Source organism: Ailuropoda melanoleuca, chromosome 3 (assembly GCF_002007445.2).
Source record: "Ailuropoda melanoleuca isolate Jingjing chromosome 3, ASM200744v2, whole genome shotgun sequence".
In the NCBI taxonomy this organism is placed as follows: domain Eukaryota; kingdom Metazoa; phylum Chordata; class Mammalia; order Carnivora; family Ursidae; genus Ailuropoda; species Ailuropoda melanoleuca.
This window is the reverse complement of record NC_048220.1, coordinates 41,751,249-41,770,965: the sequence shown is the minus strand read 5'-3', so window position 1 is coordinate 41,770,965 and position 19,717 is coordinate 41,751,249. Positions and strand designations below refer to the sequence as shown.

The 19,717-nt window shown below is 36.7% G+C and overlaps 1 protein-coding gene across 1 annotated transcript in view; it reads right to left on the bottom strand.

Moving 5' to 3' along the window:
* Positions 1-19,717, bottom strand: part of IPO11 (importin 11) — a 191,904-nt gene that overhangs the window by 20,193 nt on the left and 151,994 nt on the right. Inside the window, exons 28-29 of the mRNA XM_034655635.1 lie at positions 15,738-15,833; positions 8,957-9,041 (exon numbers count right to left, since the gene is read on the bottom strand). Coding sequence (XP_034511526.1) covers positions 8,957-9,041; positions 15,738-15,833 — 181 coding nt within the window. The remainder of the gene's footprint in view (positions 1-8,956; positions 9,042-15,737; positions 15,834-19,717) is intronic.

Sequence of the window (19,717 nt, the reverse complement as noted above, 5' to 3'; positions counted from 1 at the left end):
GGGAACAGTTTGATCTTTTCAGATTTTGCTTTTACCTTTGTTTGGCAGGATGAGAGCAATACCTACTATGGGGATAATTTTGTACCACCACTGACACACACTTCAGAATCCTCTACCTAATAGCCTATCATTTCTGGGGTTTCCACCCTGACGCAGGATCTATTCCTGGGTCTGTCAGCTCAGAGTATTGTTCCCCTAGATATCCTCCCTGGAGGTTCTCTCCTTGGCTATGGGTAACTTCCACATTTGTGTGTGCTGATCAGTACTCAGCTGAAGACTCACAATGGACCCTCCAAAGATCTGGCAAGTTCTAAGGGGGCTGCTCCCTCTTCTCTGGTAACTTGAGTCTCTTCGGCAGCTCCATCTCCTCAAATCAAAGAGACCACTAGGCTCCCTGTGCCACTCCCTGGAAACTCTCTCCAGGCGGTAAACTGTGACAATTGGAGGACTCACTGGGTTTGTTTTCTGTTTCTCAGAAGTCATTATTCTTCATATTCTGATTTCTAGTATTTTAAAAAATGTTTCATGTATTCTGTCTTGTTTTTCACTTATTTTACTATTTGAATGATAATTTCAAAGCCTATTATCTCCATCTTGGCAAGAAACAACTCCAATTTAACAAATTTACAATCTAAAAAAACAAAGGAAATTACATCTTTTGTCTAAAGCATCCACGATGTGGGGAAGGCCTCTCTCCTTAATCGCCCTGTCACACCTCATCTTTAGCTCTCTGTCATCTCCCCACACATTCAGTTCACACCAGCATCGTACCTGACACAGAACTTAGTGACTGCTTGCTGAATGGGTACTTTCATTTAATGGTTCAAGAAACTAGATAAAATGTGCATTAACCTGAGAGTCATCCTCTTACTTTTAGGGCCCTGAGAGGAAACTGGAAAGGAATCTTTGCAAACACTAGTTTGTTAAAAACACATACTCTTGCTATGGAAACCATGAGTGATATTCATGAATAATTCTCAAGTGAACTGGGGGGGGAGGGGAAGGCAACAAGAATAATCCAATCCCAAGGTTCTTTGACCTTTGGGCACCAGCCCATGGTCTCCCTGGGCCCCTGGGCCCAATTTTACTATTTCTTTCGGCTGGTGGCATGGAAACATTATGTATAACCAACTGGCTAGACTTAAAAATAGTTTGGTTCAAAGTCCTTCAATGTTCACTCACTACTCAAGACACATACAGCCTATGGGCCAAGTAAAACCAAGTGGAGGAAAATTACTCAGGATGGGGAGACAGTACAAACTTGCGTGTGAAAAAAATCAAAAGAACCACATCTAAATCCTAAAGGAGAATGTACTAGAAGAGTCAATAGATTATTTTCAATTAACCTTTTATTAGTCCCTAAAGAAATCTTACAGAAGGTATATATAACCTCCTTCTTTCCCAAAATGTACATTCTCACCCAAATCTGCATACAATCTCATTGGTGTTTCTAAAACTCCCCTAGAAGTCAATCCACAGCCTGAATGTTAGGGTAAGAATTTCTGCCTAAATAAATACAATAATGATCCTAAAATTTACTTCCTCCTCCAGCTTCTGAATTAACGGTTCTGAAACTAGGGTCCTTGATGTTCCCCAACCCAAATGCACACTTGACATTTTCCCAGGTCTTTATTTATACATTGTTATTAGTAGAACTTTATTTTTAGACATTGATACTCATATACACTATTTTTTTTCTGAGAAAAGGTATGATATAAACACATATAGTGTCTTTAACGTCTCTAGTTTCTATTTATGACATAATTTTTGGTAGACTTACATTAATTACTTACACCACATAATACTAAATACTGCCAATCCCTCAAAATATTGCTTAGAGGTTACAAAATAAATTTTTACAAGAAGGATGTCCTCTAGGGTGCATTGTTAAAGCAATAAAAAGCTTGAAGACTAACATCCACATGAGCAACTTCACTGAATAATCAGGTTAAAGGTTAACAGTCTTCTGGAGTGGGTTTTTTTTTTTTTTATTTTATATAAAGACCACCAATATGATGGGCCATAAGACACAGGATACGCAGTTCCTGCCAGGCCTAATTAGCTACAAAGTCAATTAGGAAGACTGTGCCCTTGTGGTGCTATTGCTACTTTCCCACTGGTGCTAATAAGCTGCAAGATAAGGGAAAAGGTCGTAGCTTATGGATCTACATTTGTTTTGAGAATGAAAAGAGGAGAGAACTCTGTAATCTTAAGGCAGAGGGAAATAGATCCAATGACACTACACTCATCAATGTAAATATAGCTTTCCAAGGACTAAAAGAAAACAGGGGTATATTTTAGAGTGCATCTTTTAACTGAAAGGTAAACAGAAAAAAAGTTCAGTTTTTTGCTTGTATATTCTATTAGCTAACTGATTTTCTTAAGGTGCCTTAAGTATTACAAATTAAAGAGAATGCCATAGTTAAAGAAACATTAATATGCAATACAAGAAATGTTTATTCAACAAAGCTTTACTGAAATATACAAAGATATACATACATACATATACAAAGATAAGTGGGACATGGTTCCTAATTTCAAGGACATCACAGATTTGAGTTGCTAGGTTACCTACCTAAAGGTGGTATGAGCAGTTGAGACGTATAGAGAAGATGCTACGTAAGTCCAGGAGAGGCAAAGTTTATTTCTGTAACTAGGCATGGGTGGGAAGGGTGATCAGTGAGTGAAGAAGGTGCCTTGGGAGGGAAACTGTCAATAAGTAAGCTGAGTGAAGAGAAGGAGGAGGAAGGGGCTACTTTACACGTAAGGACTCGTCTGAGAGTGCTGTAACAGAGGGAAGAAAACATATAACATGAACAGAGACAAGTCGTCCTGTTTAGGAAACAAAGTGGAGAAAAGGCAGACAGTGCTCAAAAGGATGGGTAGAGTCACAGTGCAGAAGTCTACAAAAGATTGAGAGGGAGTTTAATTCCTACTGTAGTGGTTCGCAACCCTGGTTGGACACCAAAATAACATGTGAATCTTTTTTAAGAAATATGTAAGCCTGATTTCCGGATCTCAACATGGGCTGGCAAAAGCCATGTCTTGTCCAAAGATAAGAGCAGCAGAAAAACAAGAAAATTTAGGTTAAAAGATGGGAAAGTCTGTGAAAATAAGTTTGTATAAAGACTATGAATATAAGAATAATTATAGGACTCCAGATTAAGACAAAAAACAGAACTTCCAGGACACATGGAATGGTTAGCAAGGAAGAAGAGGTTGAGACGGAGAAAGGCCAGAGTTCAGGACTACGGATGAGGAGCAGTTCTAAATTAGGATGAGGTCACGATGTAGCAAGAAAGTAGAAGGGAAAAATGTAATGGAACTGGGCACGGTGAGAAAAAGCCACAGGAAAGCTCTCTAAAGTCATAAGTAGCATGACAATGCATACAAGCTGAGTAAGAAACAGTATTTTCAACAGTTTGATATTTACCTTCATTACTGAATGTAATAGGGCAAGGATTCTCAAGAGGCAGTTCAGAAACTACCAATAAGATGATGGGTTAATCTCATAATATTATCTGAAAAATAAAAATGCCTTTTGTACGTGAATTTCAAGATTACTGCTAGTTAACTAAGAAAAACACAGTACCTTATTAGTGACAGCGAACAATTCTTTCTACTAGCTCTGCTGAGGTTTTCTAGAGGCAAATGAGAGCAGGTCAAACAATCATCTGACTGGTTCTCAGTGATCAAAAGCATGCTGGGAGAGTTTACAATTTCCCAACCCAACCACTATCAAAGGGTGCCCTGCTAACATTACATTTTGACTGAACATTTATAAAACAACAATACAGAGTATTTTCAACTGATAACAAGTTAACTTTCTCTCCAACAATGTATTCTAAATTCTACTAAGTAAAAGTATGAGGAAAGCTGATGGATTGAAAAGGCAAATAAAAGTTCTCAGGAAGAGTTGATGACAGAAGGTGCTGGGGGAGGAGGAAACCGGGAAGGGAGGCAGAGGTGAAGGCTGATGTGGTTTACCTACTCTAAAAAAGGGAAAAAAACTGTTAGCTACCTGTAGGCTCTGATTTTCAGACAAATCCTTTCCCACACTGTCCTAGTCTTGTCCTTCTCTGACCCAGTTCTGTATTTGGCAATAGGACCACTAGAGACAACAGCCACTTGAAGGCAATATGCAAGCCATGTCCAGGATCTATTATATTTGCTATGAGACTTAGGACCTGGTTATGAATTTATCAAACAAAATGCAACCCAACGTAAAAGACAAACTGCTTAGATGTACTACAGCCAAAGCAGAAGACTGTGATGCCAGATGTGCTAATGTCATTTGGTCTACAAATACTTGGTTCCACCCAAAATTTAGCTCAGTTAGGCTGTAGATTCTGTTTGACCTATATATGGTACAAGTTAAAATTTAAAACTCTTGCTAGTCATATAAATATTTGAGCCTATCAAAAGCTTACAACCTGATTACAAACCAGTAAAAATTCACCTGTAGAGCTCACTCAACAAATAGCAGCTTAAAAGTAAAGTACAATATGTTAAAATGATATTTTCACTGGTTTGTAATACTGCATAAATGTTTTCAATTCTAATCTACCTCTTGAGAGAGATAATGGAAAAATAATAGTTCATATTCTTGAGCTAGATATAAGATAGCTCTAAATTTTTCTTCTAAAATACATTAAGATATATTCCCATATGTGTACATAAAAGATGAAAAATAAATCAAATTCACTGCAAGTACAAATCATCTTGAATACTGTTAAAACAGTTCCCAAAATGATATTTCTCTTGAAAAAACTAATCAAATAGAAGGCTTGCAAAAGATCTATAAAACTAAAAAAAAAAGAGAGAGAGAGAGAACAGTTATTGTCAATGAAGTAAGGGTCATACTCTTTAACTGATTTATTAAAACATATACAAAACTGCCAAGTTTCATGAACATGCTACAAATTTAGAAAACTACTGTGATGTTTATTACTTAAACTAAATCTTCATAAACTTGACATTGTTATTATACATAAATAATTTCTTCAGACTGTAAGCTCCATTCACGGCCATAACCTCAATTTCAAGAATACTGTGTCATGTAGTAAGCATTCAAGAAGCACATAAAAAACTTAAAATAATACTTAAATAAAGTACTCAGTGCTACTCACAAAATAATTAGCATCTTTGTGAATTATCATTAATTTTCTCCCTGAAATTAATCTCTTTCAATGGCTATTCCTCAAGGTCATTTTTCTAGCTCTTGTTTATCGTTTGTTTGTAATTGCAAACTAACTGCAAACTACGTTTAACCATAAAAGTAAATGTACAAATTAGCAAACTACCCGTTTCCTAGTTATGCTCATCACAAGGACATGACAAACTATACTTAAACTATACTCTTGTACACGCTACAGTATACAAGCTATACTGTACTACTTACTTCACTTCCAGTGACTTGGGGAGCTGAGCTGTGTTTTAAGCTGGTATATTTCCCCCTGAAACATGTAGTTCCCACACACTGTGCAGTTTCAGCAAAATGGTGTGTGCGATTTCTCAAAACATTTTAGAAAATCTACAGAAATTTTAGAAATTAAAATCATAAAGAATGCCATCAGCCTAGGAGTCAAAAAAGCTCAGTTCTAATTTTGGTCTTTCCAAGAATCTGTAACTCTTAAGTAAGACACAACTTCTCTGTGACTTGGTTTCCTCATCAATATCTGGCCATAAAACTGTTACAGGGGTAAATAAGATGAGACTCTAAAAAAATTCTTTGAAAAAAGGATAATGTCACGTACATAAGGTATTACTATTACTAATTCAAAGGCATGTAAAATGATGATGTTTGGATAGACCATAATTTGTGCTGCTGCTCTACCAGCACAGGAAAATGAGACGCTAGTGTGGTTTTGTTCTGTTTTTGAAGATTTATTTACTTATTTTAGAAAAAGAGAGCATGAGCTCATGAGTAGGAAAAGGTGACAGAGGGAGAGGAAGAAAGAATCTCAAGCGGAACCCAACACGGGGCTTGATCCCATGACCCCCAGATCATCAGCTGGGTCAAAATCCAAGAGTCAGGGGCGCCTGGGTGGCACAGCGGTTAGGCATCTGCCTTCGGCTCAGGGCGTGATCCCGGCGTTATGGGATCGAGCCCCACATCAGGCTCTTCCGCTATGAGCCTGCTTCTTCCTCTCCCACTCTCCCTGCTTGTGTTCCCTCTCTCGCTGGCTGTCTCTATCTCTGTCAAATAAATAAATAAAATCTTTAAAAAAAAAAAAATCCAAGAGTCAGACACTTAACCGACTGAGCCCCAGGTGCCCCAAAGTTAGTGTAGTTTTAATAATTTTCAAGCTTATCTATACTGACATTATCAACTAAAGCATCTAGTAAGTATACATGAAATTAGATTATTATGTACAGAAGCAGATCACCAAACTATTTCTGGGGCTTACACTGAGAAATATTTAACATGAAAGTATGATCAGAAACACCTCATTAACACAGGTTTACTTACTCTATGTAATGTTTCATTAATAATGCTTTCTTGGCCAGTACCATCAAGTTGCCAGAAAGCATTAATGTGCTCAAAAACTTAAAATTTGTAAAAGTACAACTTATAAATGCCTCATAAATCACATGTCACAAGACAAAAATTATAAGCAACTTCAAATGTTAATGTATTAGCTTAATTCTTTATGGAAGAGGTCAGAAAATTATCGTTCTACTCCTGGAGCACAGTGGATAGATAGAGACCTTAGGAATGAAGTGAAATGCTTGAGCTGCACTGGACCTTCCATTAGTTCCCCCCAAACAGGCAGTACAGACAGGAGCGGATGAAGAAAGGCAAGATCAGAAGTCTGGACAGCTGAATAGCTTCCCTGAATGGAAATTCCATCCTTATTTAAAACGAACTATGAGAACGCTCACAAATACAGGCAACATCAGCTCGCACACTCGATGTAATGTTAATCATCCACTTTTCTGAATTACAATCACTGCTGCTATCCTTTGCAAAGCAGCTACTAAAATGCAGACACCACATTTTAGGGACCACTTGAAGACAACAAAGGCAGTAAGTAAATCCAACTTTTAATTATGTAATTGTGGAACCAAGCAGGTATGCTTTTTCTTCCTTGTAAGTAAACATTTTCACTTTAAAATGAAAAACCTTTGACACTAGATTGGTTTTTCTTTTAAATAATAGTTAATAATCATCTACCAGCTAACATATTTTCCCTTGGAAATTACAACCAGGACACACCTAGATAGTTATCAAAAAATTTCTAACATTAAAGATAACACACTATAAGAATGATGATATAATTACTGAAAAAATACATTACTTATACTGGTAACCCTGAAGATACAGTGAAACTAATATTGTTACTGTAGAGTTACTAAAAATTATCATGGCATTCATAATTAGACCTATTCAAGACTAAGATAAATAATCCCAGCATTAACCATAAATGCTGAGGTATCACCGGCATTAGACTAATGCTGCAAGTTTAAGGCACTGGAAATCTTAGTAGAGATGACATATAAATCTACAACAAAAAGCTACTGTGACGACTAATTTCAAATAAAAATCAACCCCTGGAAAAAATAATGGTTGTTCTGTAAAATAATATTGCCTATGATTAGAATAATAATGATAAAACCACCAGCTCTCGAACAATACTTAAAATCACAAAACCGAATCACGAAACTTTAAGTGTTATTTCTGAAACTATGCTCTTACACTGTCCTTAAGGTAATATCTCACTTACCTTCAAAATCCAGTTAGGATTAAAATTAGTACTATATGATGTTACTGAGGATTCTCTATAGGATGAAAAAATAGCTTTGAGTAGAAGAATTTGCTAAGGGTCACTCAGGCAGACTAAAGGGCGGAATGAAGTGTGTACAGAAGCTGAGGAATGAACAGGAGCAGAACACCTGGAACTCATGTACAAGTTTAGAATCTTACAAAGGAAGATGTTATATTTTCCAGAACACCAATTATATATTCAATGCTTTAAAAAGTGGAGGCAAGGAAGGAGAAGATAGACTCTGAGCCAAATGGAAAAGCTATCATCACTCCAGTGAAAATGCCAAGTAAAATGGCTTCAACTCTAACACAGTTTAAAAGAAGGTTGTCAGAGCAGCGCAGTGTCAGTTCCACCTTGAGGACTGAAGCCCCCTGAGGATTAGTGCGGCATAATTCAAGGAGGGCACGTCGTAAGCAGACTGAAATAACGATCACCAGTAATCACTAGTGTTCAGCAGCATCCCATGACCATCTTATATACTGATTTTTATTTACTCTACTTTTGAGGGATACTGATATTCTCAAGTGCAAATGAGGAAAGACGGCACAACGCAATTAGTAATGGTGAGGCCAGGGGACCACAACAAATTCCATGAGGAAATGGGGAAAAGTTGACTTATGTAGCTACTTTATTTTTAAACTTATGTAGCTATTTTACATTCATGTGTCAAAGTAAATATTTATAAGTTCAAGGTTACAAATAATTTTAAAGGCAAGATATTTTAGAGGTCTCTGATTTTTTGTTCCTAGTTAGTTAATTTGAAGGAATTTTAATTAAGGCCTGTGATTATCTTAGAAAAAATTCACTTGAAAATTCATGAAGTAACAGGGAATGAAGCAATTTCAGTATCTCCTCAAAACCAAGGAGTAAGCATTACAACTTAAATGAGTTTTGAGCGTCACATGTTTTCTGTAAGTGAAAGAGTAAAACCTTTGCTCTGCTAAGACAAGAAAAAGCTATTTCAGATTAAGAGTTTAACTCTACTTCCTGCACTACTAGGATTACTAGGAACGTAACTTACCTGTTTTAGGAGGACACTACAAATTTCAAAGCTCAGCTACATTTATTCTACAAGGGATGGATAGAGAGATGGATACATGGATGAACTGACCAAAAGACATTTTCAGACCTAAAGAATATAATAATAAGTGGTTCTCCCAAATTGTAAAAGCTACTTTTTAACTTACCATCTTTTTTCTCTTATCCTGTTCTGTGGGTGGTTCTTCATCTTCTGTAACTTTTGGTTCTTCAAGATGAGACATTAACATACAGCTACATAAAAAAAAAAATGTTTTAAGTAAATAAAAATGTCTGTAACATGCTGAAACAAACGCTGAAAATCAATGAGAACATTAATGCTTCTATTAATTTCTACCAAAATGTGAGGAATAGCTAGATAAGTTAGATTTATAATTTTAAGGCTTAATTATAAAAATATACCTCACTTTTAGAAAAAGGGCCATACCAAAATATTTTAGAACATATTACTTGAGAATTTAAGGTAGCAAGTTATAAGGAATTTATGTATATGTGATTTTTAAACCATACATCACTTGACAAAGCAGGATGTATCCTTTATATTTTTCTAAAAAATGATACCTATAGACACTTAAAATTAACACTTCTTTTACCATCAGTTTTCGTATGTCGGTAGACTATTATACATGTTTCATAACAAAAGCAATCATTTAAATAATAACCTCAATAAAACAACATTAATTAAGCAATAATCTACTCTGTGCTCCGAATGACATTACTATGCTATGAGGAACTTGTCCCTGAGAGCACTCGTACCTGCAGGACAGTTATAAATCATTTTATTTTGATTATCTGCACCACTGCTCTTCACCATTAACAGAGATAATAGAAACAGAGTTTCCTTTTCAGTCAATAGTTTCTCTCTTACAGGGAGACAAGAAATAAATAATTGTCTGTGAATCCAGTTGATGGAATAAACCTCGCTGCTTCCTAATTTAGAATAGCAGAATTCAGTAATTTATCAGAGTCAAAGGTACCTAACCAATAAACTGTGGCAAAAAAAGCTTGGTTTCGCTTATGTTTTGTGGGAAGTACAGAGGAAACATACCTCCTGACTCAGCTGTGTAAGTAACTTTTAATTCAAGGTTAGAGACAAGTGCTGACACCAGAAACTTGATCAGGCTCACTCTTGCAGGGGATATGAGCGTCCCTTTCCCCCAATTCCCCACCATTAAAAAACCCCAATTTTTGGGACAACTACTTCTGACCCAGTCAGTGCATGCAGGTGCATTCAAATAGGAAGAACCTTAAACTGCAATCAGGAACAGCAAGAGCTTAACTCCTAACCCACTGCAGGGTCTTAACCTCTTGACGCTGCGATGCTCTCATCCACCAATGATAGAAGAGTAGATATAGCACAGCTAGCTGCCCAAGGGGCTCCGGCACAAAGTGAGAAATTTTATTAGCATCCCAGCCCAAACGCTGTTTAGTAAAGTGAAATGTCTAGAAAACAATCTAAATCCCACTTTATATTTTAGAACTGAATAAGAAGAAGGAGTTCCTTCGTACTAGCTATTTTATGCCTGCTGCAGATTTGAATTCTAACTGCAGTGAATCTGGACCTCCAGGAAAGTATGCTTTATGTTGCCTGAAATTCCTTCACCACATTCCTAAATCTGTTAGCTTACTTGAAGAGTAAAAACTCTCCATTCTCCTTTCCATAAGCTAAATGATTTATCACATAAATAATGGAGTATATTCTGAATATAAATAGACATTTACACACATATTTTTTTTCCAGAGACCAAAAATTATTGAGAGGGCAGAATTTTTCCTTTGCAATTCTGCAAACTGCATTCACTTGGGTCTCTGGAAGGTATAAACTGAGAAAAATAAACAAATTTGAAAAATCTAAAGATGAAATTCTCTCCTGCAGATAGACTTCCAATTAAAAGTCAAATCTTATTTTTTTGACAAACATTAAAGATGGGGAATCATGTCTTACATAAAAGGCATGGTAGGAATTAATAGATTTCTAATAAGCTAAAATATGTAAGCAATGAATGTAATAATAATAATAATAATAGTCTAAAATAGGGACAACTAATATGTGAACCTAGGCAGCCAGACAGCTCTCACATCCTATGCTCACTAAGTAGATCCAGGCACTCTAGCCAGCTAAAAATCAGAATCTTTCCCAACAAGAAACTCTAACCAATGAAACACAGCCAATAGTGTTAGCATGCAACATGAAACCCTTTATATTATTTCTAATTAATAGATACATGCAATAAAACCTTTCATTTAATCTAAACAAACTCACTTCGGAATGTCACAATAAAACTAGCACTGACAGCATTATTCAATTGGTCTGCAGTGGACACTTTGGTTGATTACGTAACCATCCTCCTTCCAGAAGAGCCCTGAATTTGTCCAGTATCTTCCTTTTCCATGACTCTATATGCGTCCATGTCACCGTCTGCTTCAGGAAAAGCTGATTCCAGCCCTAGTGACAGTGGCTCGACAATCATGGCAATCTTATTCCGCTAACCATGACTGCTTTCGACAGGAGCACATTTAAGAAATTCTAGACACTTATACATGAAAATGCTGGCTGAATCCTTTCTTTGTACTTCCCAAACTTTGGCAAGGGGTTGTCAATTTCATTTCCCAATGTGCCTAAAAACAAAATATTATTTCAGGAAAAAAAGGAAAACCACTCTAACCGATGAGAAGTAGAAGGCAAATCTCAAGCCTCATTAATATATTTTCCTGGCTTAATGAATTAACTGTACTAACTAAAATGCAAATATATAAAGAAATCAATGCAAAAGAATGAAACTGGACCATTATCTTACACCTTACACAAAAATTAACCCCAAACGGATTAAAGACTTGAATGTTAAGACCTAAAACCATCAAACTCCGAGAAGAAAACTTAAGTGGTAAGCTCCTGACATCAGTCCTCGGGTGATGATTTTTTTGGATCTGACTCCAAAGCAAAGGCAACAGGAGTAAAAATACACATGTGGAACTCTACATCAAACTAAAGACAAAATTTAGAGAGAGAACAGAATAGTGGTTGCCAGAGTTGAGAGAGTGCGGGGGGTGGACAAAATGGGTAAAGGGGTCAAACGATGCAACTTTCCAGGTATAAAATAAGTAAGTCATGGAAATATGATATATAGCACGGTAACTATAGTTAATAACACTGTATTGCATATTTGAAAGGTGCTTAGAGAATTAACCTTAAAAATCCTCATTACAAGAAAAAAAATTACTAACTATGTATGATGATGGATGTTAACTAGACTTACTGTGGTGATCATTTCACAATAAACACAAATACCGAATCATTATGTTGTACACCTAAAACTAATATAATGTTACATGCCAATTATAGTCCAATTAAAAAAAGAAAAAAATCCAGATTCTTAATCTCTGAAAATAGAACTCTTCTTTCTTCTAAATGGATTCATTTTGTATGCCATTCTTAAGAAACACCAGTATCAAGATCAGTAACAGTCAACTATTAACTACCCATTTATCTTGGAAGATAACCTTTTCCACTATGTAAAAAAACAATACCATCTTAAAAGCAAACAAAAACCCACCTCCATTTTTCCCACATAAAATATTACTTGTAATTTTCAAAAGCCTATGAGAATACAGTTATGAAGACATATTGAAACATAAAAATAGATATAGGTTGTTAGGTGTAAGCACCATTATCTTAAAAAATTTATGTATGTCATGTCCCCCAAACTATAAATACTTGTCAACTCTCTAGCCACACCCACCTGTCATCATTTCCTGCCAATCCTTCTTCCACAGTCTCTCTCAAATTCATATCAACAGTACTATAACAGCTACTTGGAGGGTTTCTCCATCTCCCAGGAGTACATTCTCAATTTTTAAAGGGCATGTGAATCGTCCAGGGTTCCTGTTTACAAAGCAGGTTCTACTGCTCTAGCCCCAAAGGTCTGGACTGGGGAAGGGAAATGTGCATATTTAACAAGGTGTTTCAATGGTCTAAGACCACTCAGTGTGAGCCTTTCTACCCCTCCCTGTCATCCTCTACAATGCAATCAACTGACTCTTCTGCCATATAAATCTGTTCTTTGTACTTCCACACTTTAAAACTGCCAAATGAACCTCCACTGACTACACAAGCTAGTCCAAAATCCTTTTCAAGTTACTTTACTAGTCGGCTCTAATCCACTACATATTCTCAGAAGTTATTCGCAGTTTCCCCAAAACCCTTCTTCTGTAGCTGGCATTGCTCCACTGGTCCCCATTTCCCCTTCTAGGTAGTGACAGAGCCTCGGCTGCTTCCTCACACAGCACAATGTCTGGCATAAACAAGTCTGAATAAAGAGATGATCTGTCAACCAGGCTTCATTACTGTGGTTAAGTCTATCACCTTGATTGGACCACAGGATGCCCAGATAATTGGTTAATAGTATTCCGGGTGGTTTCTAGATGAGATTAACATGTGAATTTGTACAGTGAATACAACAGATTGCCCTCCCCAACGTGGGTGAGTCTCAATCAATCCATTGAAGGCCTGAATAGAACAAAAGGTCTAATTAAAACAGAATTCACACTCTCTGCCTTTTAGTTGGAACATCAGTTTTCTCTGGCTTTGTGACACAGACTAGAACTACACCACTGGCCCTCCTGCTTTTAGGTCTTTGGACTTTAACCGAAACTATACTTTAGTTTGCCAATTGGAGATCTTGGGACTTCTCAGCCTCCATAATTGCATGAGCCAACTTTTTATAATAAATCTATTTACATTTATGTTATTATAAATATATAACATAAATATCTCTTTCTGGCATGCTCTCTCTCTCCATATATCTCCTATTGATTCTGTCTATATGGAAAACACTGACTAGTATACTACTTATACAGGTAAAAAAAACAACAACAACAACACAGAGTTTTCTCCCTTTGCTCTAATTTATTCTATACTGAGAATACAACAGGAATTCAACAGAACTAAAAATATTAACTTTCTTTGAATAAACTGTTCCAATAAACAGGAAGGGGAAGCTGGAGAATAAATTAGCTACATAAGTAAATATTTTACGTTTCTCGTGCGCCCTTTTCTGGAAGTCTATTTATACCCTATAGTCTGATGGACCATAATTTTTGGGACTCTATGTAGTTTACAAAAAAAATAAAAAAGAAGAAGAAGAAGAACTCTATGCAGTTCACAGAATTATAGAATAGGAAGATCATCAGAGATCCAGTCTAATCTCTTTTAGAAACCTAGAAAACACAGGAAAATAGTTTCTCACACTCGCTGTGCTTCCATATGCCAAATTCCACCCCAGGGTAAAAAGCAGTGACCAAACAATTCTGGGGAAGAAAACGGTGGTTTTACATCCCAGCTACCCAGGCACCATAGCCCTCAAGTCTAGGCCTTTGTAATCTGGATCCCAATCATGGTCTCCTACTCAGTCTGCTTTCCTTATGCCCAACATTTTCCCCTTCCAAACCAAAACTTTCTTCCTGGCTGAGCTTGGCATCACGAGTCAGAACACCATGGTTCTAGTCTTGACTCCTCCACTCATCTGCTGAGTCACTGCACTTTTCCAAGCCTCTGTATCCTAATCCTGAAAATAGTGAAACTACACTAATTTCTAAACTTTATTTCTAACAACTTCCTGACTCTCATCCCTTCTACTTAGACCATGTTATATTTATGTCCATTTCCTGTATCCTAAGTCCTATCCCTTCCTGAAGACTCTAACACACAGTGACTACTTCTCTTTCTATTAAAGCACAAGCTAGAATTCTACTGTTTTGTGTGCTTTGTTCGAAACATACATAATTGCCTTTACTCATTACTAGTGTTTTCATTGTGCTATTAGACACATCCTCCCCCTAACTAAATTATATACTCCAAAGAGGACGAGGAACATTTGATTATGTCCTAAATATTTCTCAAATAGTTGTAAACTTTGTCACATATTATGCATAAATACACAATATTTATAGTCATGTGCCATAAACGCTACGCTAACTTTAAAAAAAACCTGAAAAAAACCTGCCTACATGCATGGCTTCTTATTTTGGTTGTAATCAGAGAAGTGTGAAGTTTCTACCTCATCTGAACGCTTATATTCTTGAAAGCAAACTTAATGCCAGACACATTATGTCTACATATGTTTAATAAGATCCAATAACACAAATTTGCTTTCCATGTTTTTCAACAAAATGGGATACAAATAGCAATCTTTCCCATCTCCCACAGATTCTTTTTAAAAAACAAAGAAAGAAGGCTCAGTATACTATTGATGTAAAGTCAAGCAGCCTCAAATCTCATTAAGTCTTGCTTATCATACTATAACACACGCCTGTTATTAACAATAATAAGGGAAAAGGTACAGCAATTCTATCTATAAAGGACACAATGAAAAGAAATTTCAAATTAATAGTTCTAGAAGGATGAGACTATCAGCATCCTTGATAACATGATAACTATTCTCACAAAAAATGTCATTTTACAGTTCTCTTTTAAAACTGGCAAGTACCATGTGACTCTAATATGTAAAGGTGCCAGGGATGCTTCTATCAGGCAAATACAGATACAGGATGCTTACCAATCCTCTTTTCCCCGTAACTTGCCTGATGGGCAGGGGAACTTTGTTAATTGAAAAAAATAACACATTAAAAATATCTTTAAAAAGTCATTTACAAGCTAACATAAAAACCTAATGTCATGAGCCAACTTAGTCAAATCATAAAATTATTGTTAAAGAAATCCAACTTCTCATTCCACTTTAACAAGTTAGGGTGATCGCAAGATCAAACTAATTACAGGCAAAACAAATGCAAAATTTTCTTTATAAAAGACAAAATCTAAGAAGTCACCACACTGTACTTATTTGGGGGCAGTAAACAAAAACCATGTAGGACATAACTACTCCACCACACCCCGCCCCAGTTCAAGTGCAATTAATTAAATGATCCACCTACTCTTTATAAGTTCCTGTTTCAGGATCTTCTGTCATGACATCATGTAGGCCCTCCACTGAGATGTTTATAATCCCACAGAATTTATCTTGAATGACACTAAAATAAAAGGAAAGCAAAACAAATTAAAATGGAGTATTTACCAGGTTATTCTTTTTTTTTCTTTTTGTAATTACCCCTTAAACATGAAGAGAAATTTTACTTCTAAAATACAAAGGAAACTTTCAAAATATGTTTCTTGTAGCAGAAATTTTATCTTTGCATGTAACATTAAATTTTTCCCTTTCACTAGAGTATTAAATACTACAAAGGTAGATTCAAAAGGAAAAATATATCTTAATATTCTTTAACTTATTACAATAGACCTGAGTTGATTTTATAACAAAAAGATAAAGATGCAAAAATCCTGAAGCTTAAAATTCTCTACTCTTCTGAAGATAACGCCAAGAAAAAGACGACTTCTCAATACATGGCTATTAAGAATAAAAAAATGGCACAGCCATACCAGCAGTTTTTACAAAATTAACACGCTCCGCACAACTCAGCAATCCCATCCCCACATATTTACCCAAGACCAAAACAAGCAGCCTCAGATCTGTACGTAAATATTTATGGTAGCTTTATTCACAATAATTCACAACTGCAAATGACCCAAATGTCTATCAACGAGTGAATGGCTAAACAAACTGTGGGATGCTTACTCAACGAAATGGGTGTCAGCAATAGAAAGGAACTAAAGATACGTTCAACAACTTGGATAAATCTCAAAAATATATGCTAAGAGAAATTAAACTGACTCAAAATGCTACATACTGTATGACTCCATTTATGTGCCTTTCCGAAAAGGCAAAATTATTTTGTTCAGTGGTTGCTAGAGAAAGGGTCACAAGGGAATTTTTCGGGGGTGACGGGAGTGTTCTATGTTGACTGTTATACACCGTGGACATCTGTGAAAACTTTATCCTTAAGGAGTTTTACTATATGTAACTATACTTTAACAAATCTTTTAAAAGTTGGGATGCCTCGGTGGCTCAGTTGGTTAAGCGTCTGTCTTCCACTCACTCAGGTTATGATCCCAGAGTCCTAGGACTGAGTCCCGCATCAGGCTCCCTGTCAGTGGGGAGCCTGCTTCTCCTTCTGCCGCTGCCCCCTCTCTCTCTCTAAATAAATAAAATCTTTAAAAAATAAATAAAAAGTCGAAGTACTTAACCATCCACTGAAATACTAAATTATACTATTTGAATTTAAAACTAACTGAATAAATTATAACTCTTATCTCCAGGGATCTTCTAGAATCATTCCTACAAGAGACATACCATGTTTCTCATTCTGCATTAACATGGATGATTACTTTTTTAAATGTTCAGTAAAGAAGTACTCAAGTTACCATATTTTGGGTCATGTTCCCACCTTTGTAAAGTCAAATGTTTTGTCTGTACATTCAAATGGGATCAGATTTTACATAACTAAATCACCAGTTGGGCAAAATAATAACTAGTTGATACTCTGATACATTTTAACATGCATATAACACCTTACTGCAGGGGAAATATTTTTTAAGTCACTATATTTCCTCTGTAGAAGAACTAAAACATCTTTTAAGAAAGACACATACAATCTACTTTATTCAGTTCAGGGAACAACACCCTAGAAGAAAAACTAGAAAACCAAAATTGTGCCTCAAGTTTCACCCACTAACTATGTGATCCCACTGAAGTTAATTCAATTCTCTGGATGTTGGTCTCCCTGTCAGTAAAATGAAGGCTGGACTGAAGTATGACAGATACATGGAGGGACTACAGACATTTTCACTTCCTACTGCAGAGTAATTTGCCACTAATCCATTCTAGCATGCTAAAGTAGGCAGGTTCTGAAATTCCTTTTTAATACAGGAGCATTCCAGATAGCTATCAACAACTGATCTTGATTAGTTGAAAAAGAGAAAAATCTTCGACTACAGCTGTTTACCAGGCCTTTTTGTCACTATTTTTTAGGGATAATCCACGCAGGCAGTTGCCTTCTCCACTCACATCATCTCCAAGCATCAACCCCTTCCAGGAAAACGAGTAATTTCATGAGAGATCAGTGGAATAGAATTCTGAGTACAGTGTATTTTTTCAAAAGACTGAATATGAATCTTCCTAACACATATCTGGCAATCTGAGTGTGACCATGGTCTAAGAGGTGGGTGAAGGTTAATCAGGAGGAAATGTAGAAGAGGGAAAAAAAATGGTATATATTTGACAACCAGTTCATCTGATTATAGGTCTTACTATACATTATCATATTGATCAATGATGACACTATCAGCACAAGCACATGTTTCTGAAAAGGTAGAAAGTTCTACCTCTGCCATAATTAGAAAAAATTAGCAATATGCTGAATAAAGGATACGGTTCTAGAACACTGAACCTCTACAGACATGCACATTCACCACACTGAGCCTTCAAGGCTGAGGCCAGATTTTGATAATCAAACTGCTGCACGAATAGGATAAACCTGTGACTACATAATTCTTGCTGAAAGGCTCAACTTCACCCCTTTCTCATGAATGGTGACTTTGTTTAGAGGACACTGCTGGAACCAAAATAAAGCTTGAAAAGTTCTGAGAGAAACCTAATGAGTTCGGGAATCTGAGATTTATGTAAAGCCAGGAGCCAGAAATAGTCAAAGACTGACAAAAAGAAGTGTTAAGAAAATCAGAATAAAGAATGGAAAATGATACTCATGGAAGCAGACTGGGATGGGCCAGAGGATACAGGTCCAAACTCTGCTCGGCTTGCACGTGCCCATCCAGGCTTGGAGGAGAAGTCAGTCGTGCGACCGGTGGGGTTTACCCGCCCCGTTCCCTCCCCGGCCTCCAGTGGGATTTCTAGCTCTACCAGCTGAGGGGCGTGGACACATGACTGTCTAGAAGAGGTATGGGAAGGGAGGCAACCTCCATCAGTGGGCAGTCACTGTTTCTCACTGGGATGTGACTCATTCTGCACAGGACAACGGAAGCAGAGATGTAGGCATGGGAGGGGGACTACATGCCAGCAGACAGGGAAAACCGTGCTTGCGCTCAAGCACCTATTAGGTGTCAGAGGGGGTGACCACAGACTTCAAGTTCAGAAAAGGGGGAAATGATTATGGCCCAGAGTAGAAAGGTCCAGAAGCTGGGTTTGAATGGGAAGATGGGAAGAGGTGACTCTCAAAAAGGAGAAGGAAGGACTGAAGAGGGGAAATGGGAGCATCCATGCCATGTTCTGGGATCAGTAAAAGTTGTTACACAGAAATGCTCTTGAAAGCACCAAACTTCAAACAACAATGACAACACCCCAAAAGATGTACCTCAATTCCACTCATTAAGCAGTTTGGGATAACAAAACCCCAAAAGGCTTGTACTTCCTGGCATGTACAACACTATTTAAAGTAAATAAGTATTAAGAAGTTAAAAATTTTTTTGTTTTTAAAGTTATTATAAAAATGCTCCCTCCAAATGTGTAAATGTAACATTTTAAAATGAGGACTTTAGATTTTTTACCTACAGTATTTTTATAAAGTTTTGAATATTAAATAATCACTTCACTTTTAGTAATATAATACTCTCCAAACCCTTATCTTTTACAAATTAAGAATCAATCTTGTTTTCCTATAATATATAATCTTTCTGAATTAAATGCTTTAAAATGTGATTAAACATTTAAAATGGAAACAAATCAAATAAGAGCTATACACCAGAAATGAAATAAAAATAGGTTTGGGAGGAGAAAAGGCACTGTACTTAATCTTTTTTTTTTTTTTTTGACAGAGAGAGAGCACGCTCGCACAAGCAAGGGGAGCAGCAGGGAGAGGGAGAAGGAGAAGCAGACTCTCTGCTGAGCAGGGAGCCCGACACGGAACTCGATCCCAAGGACCCTGGGATCATGACCTGAGCCGAAGGCAGACGTTTAACCGACTGAGCCACCCAGGCGTCCTGTACTTAATTAATCTTATACAGA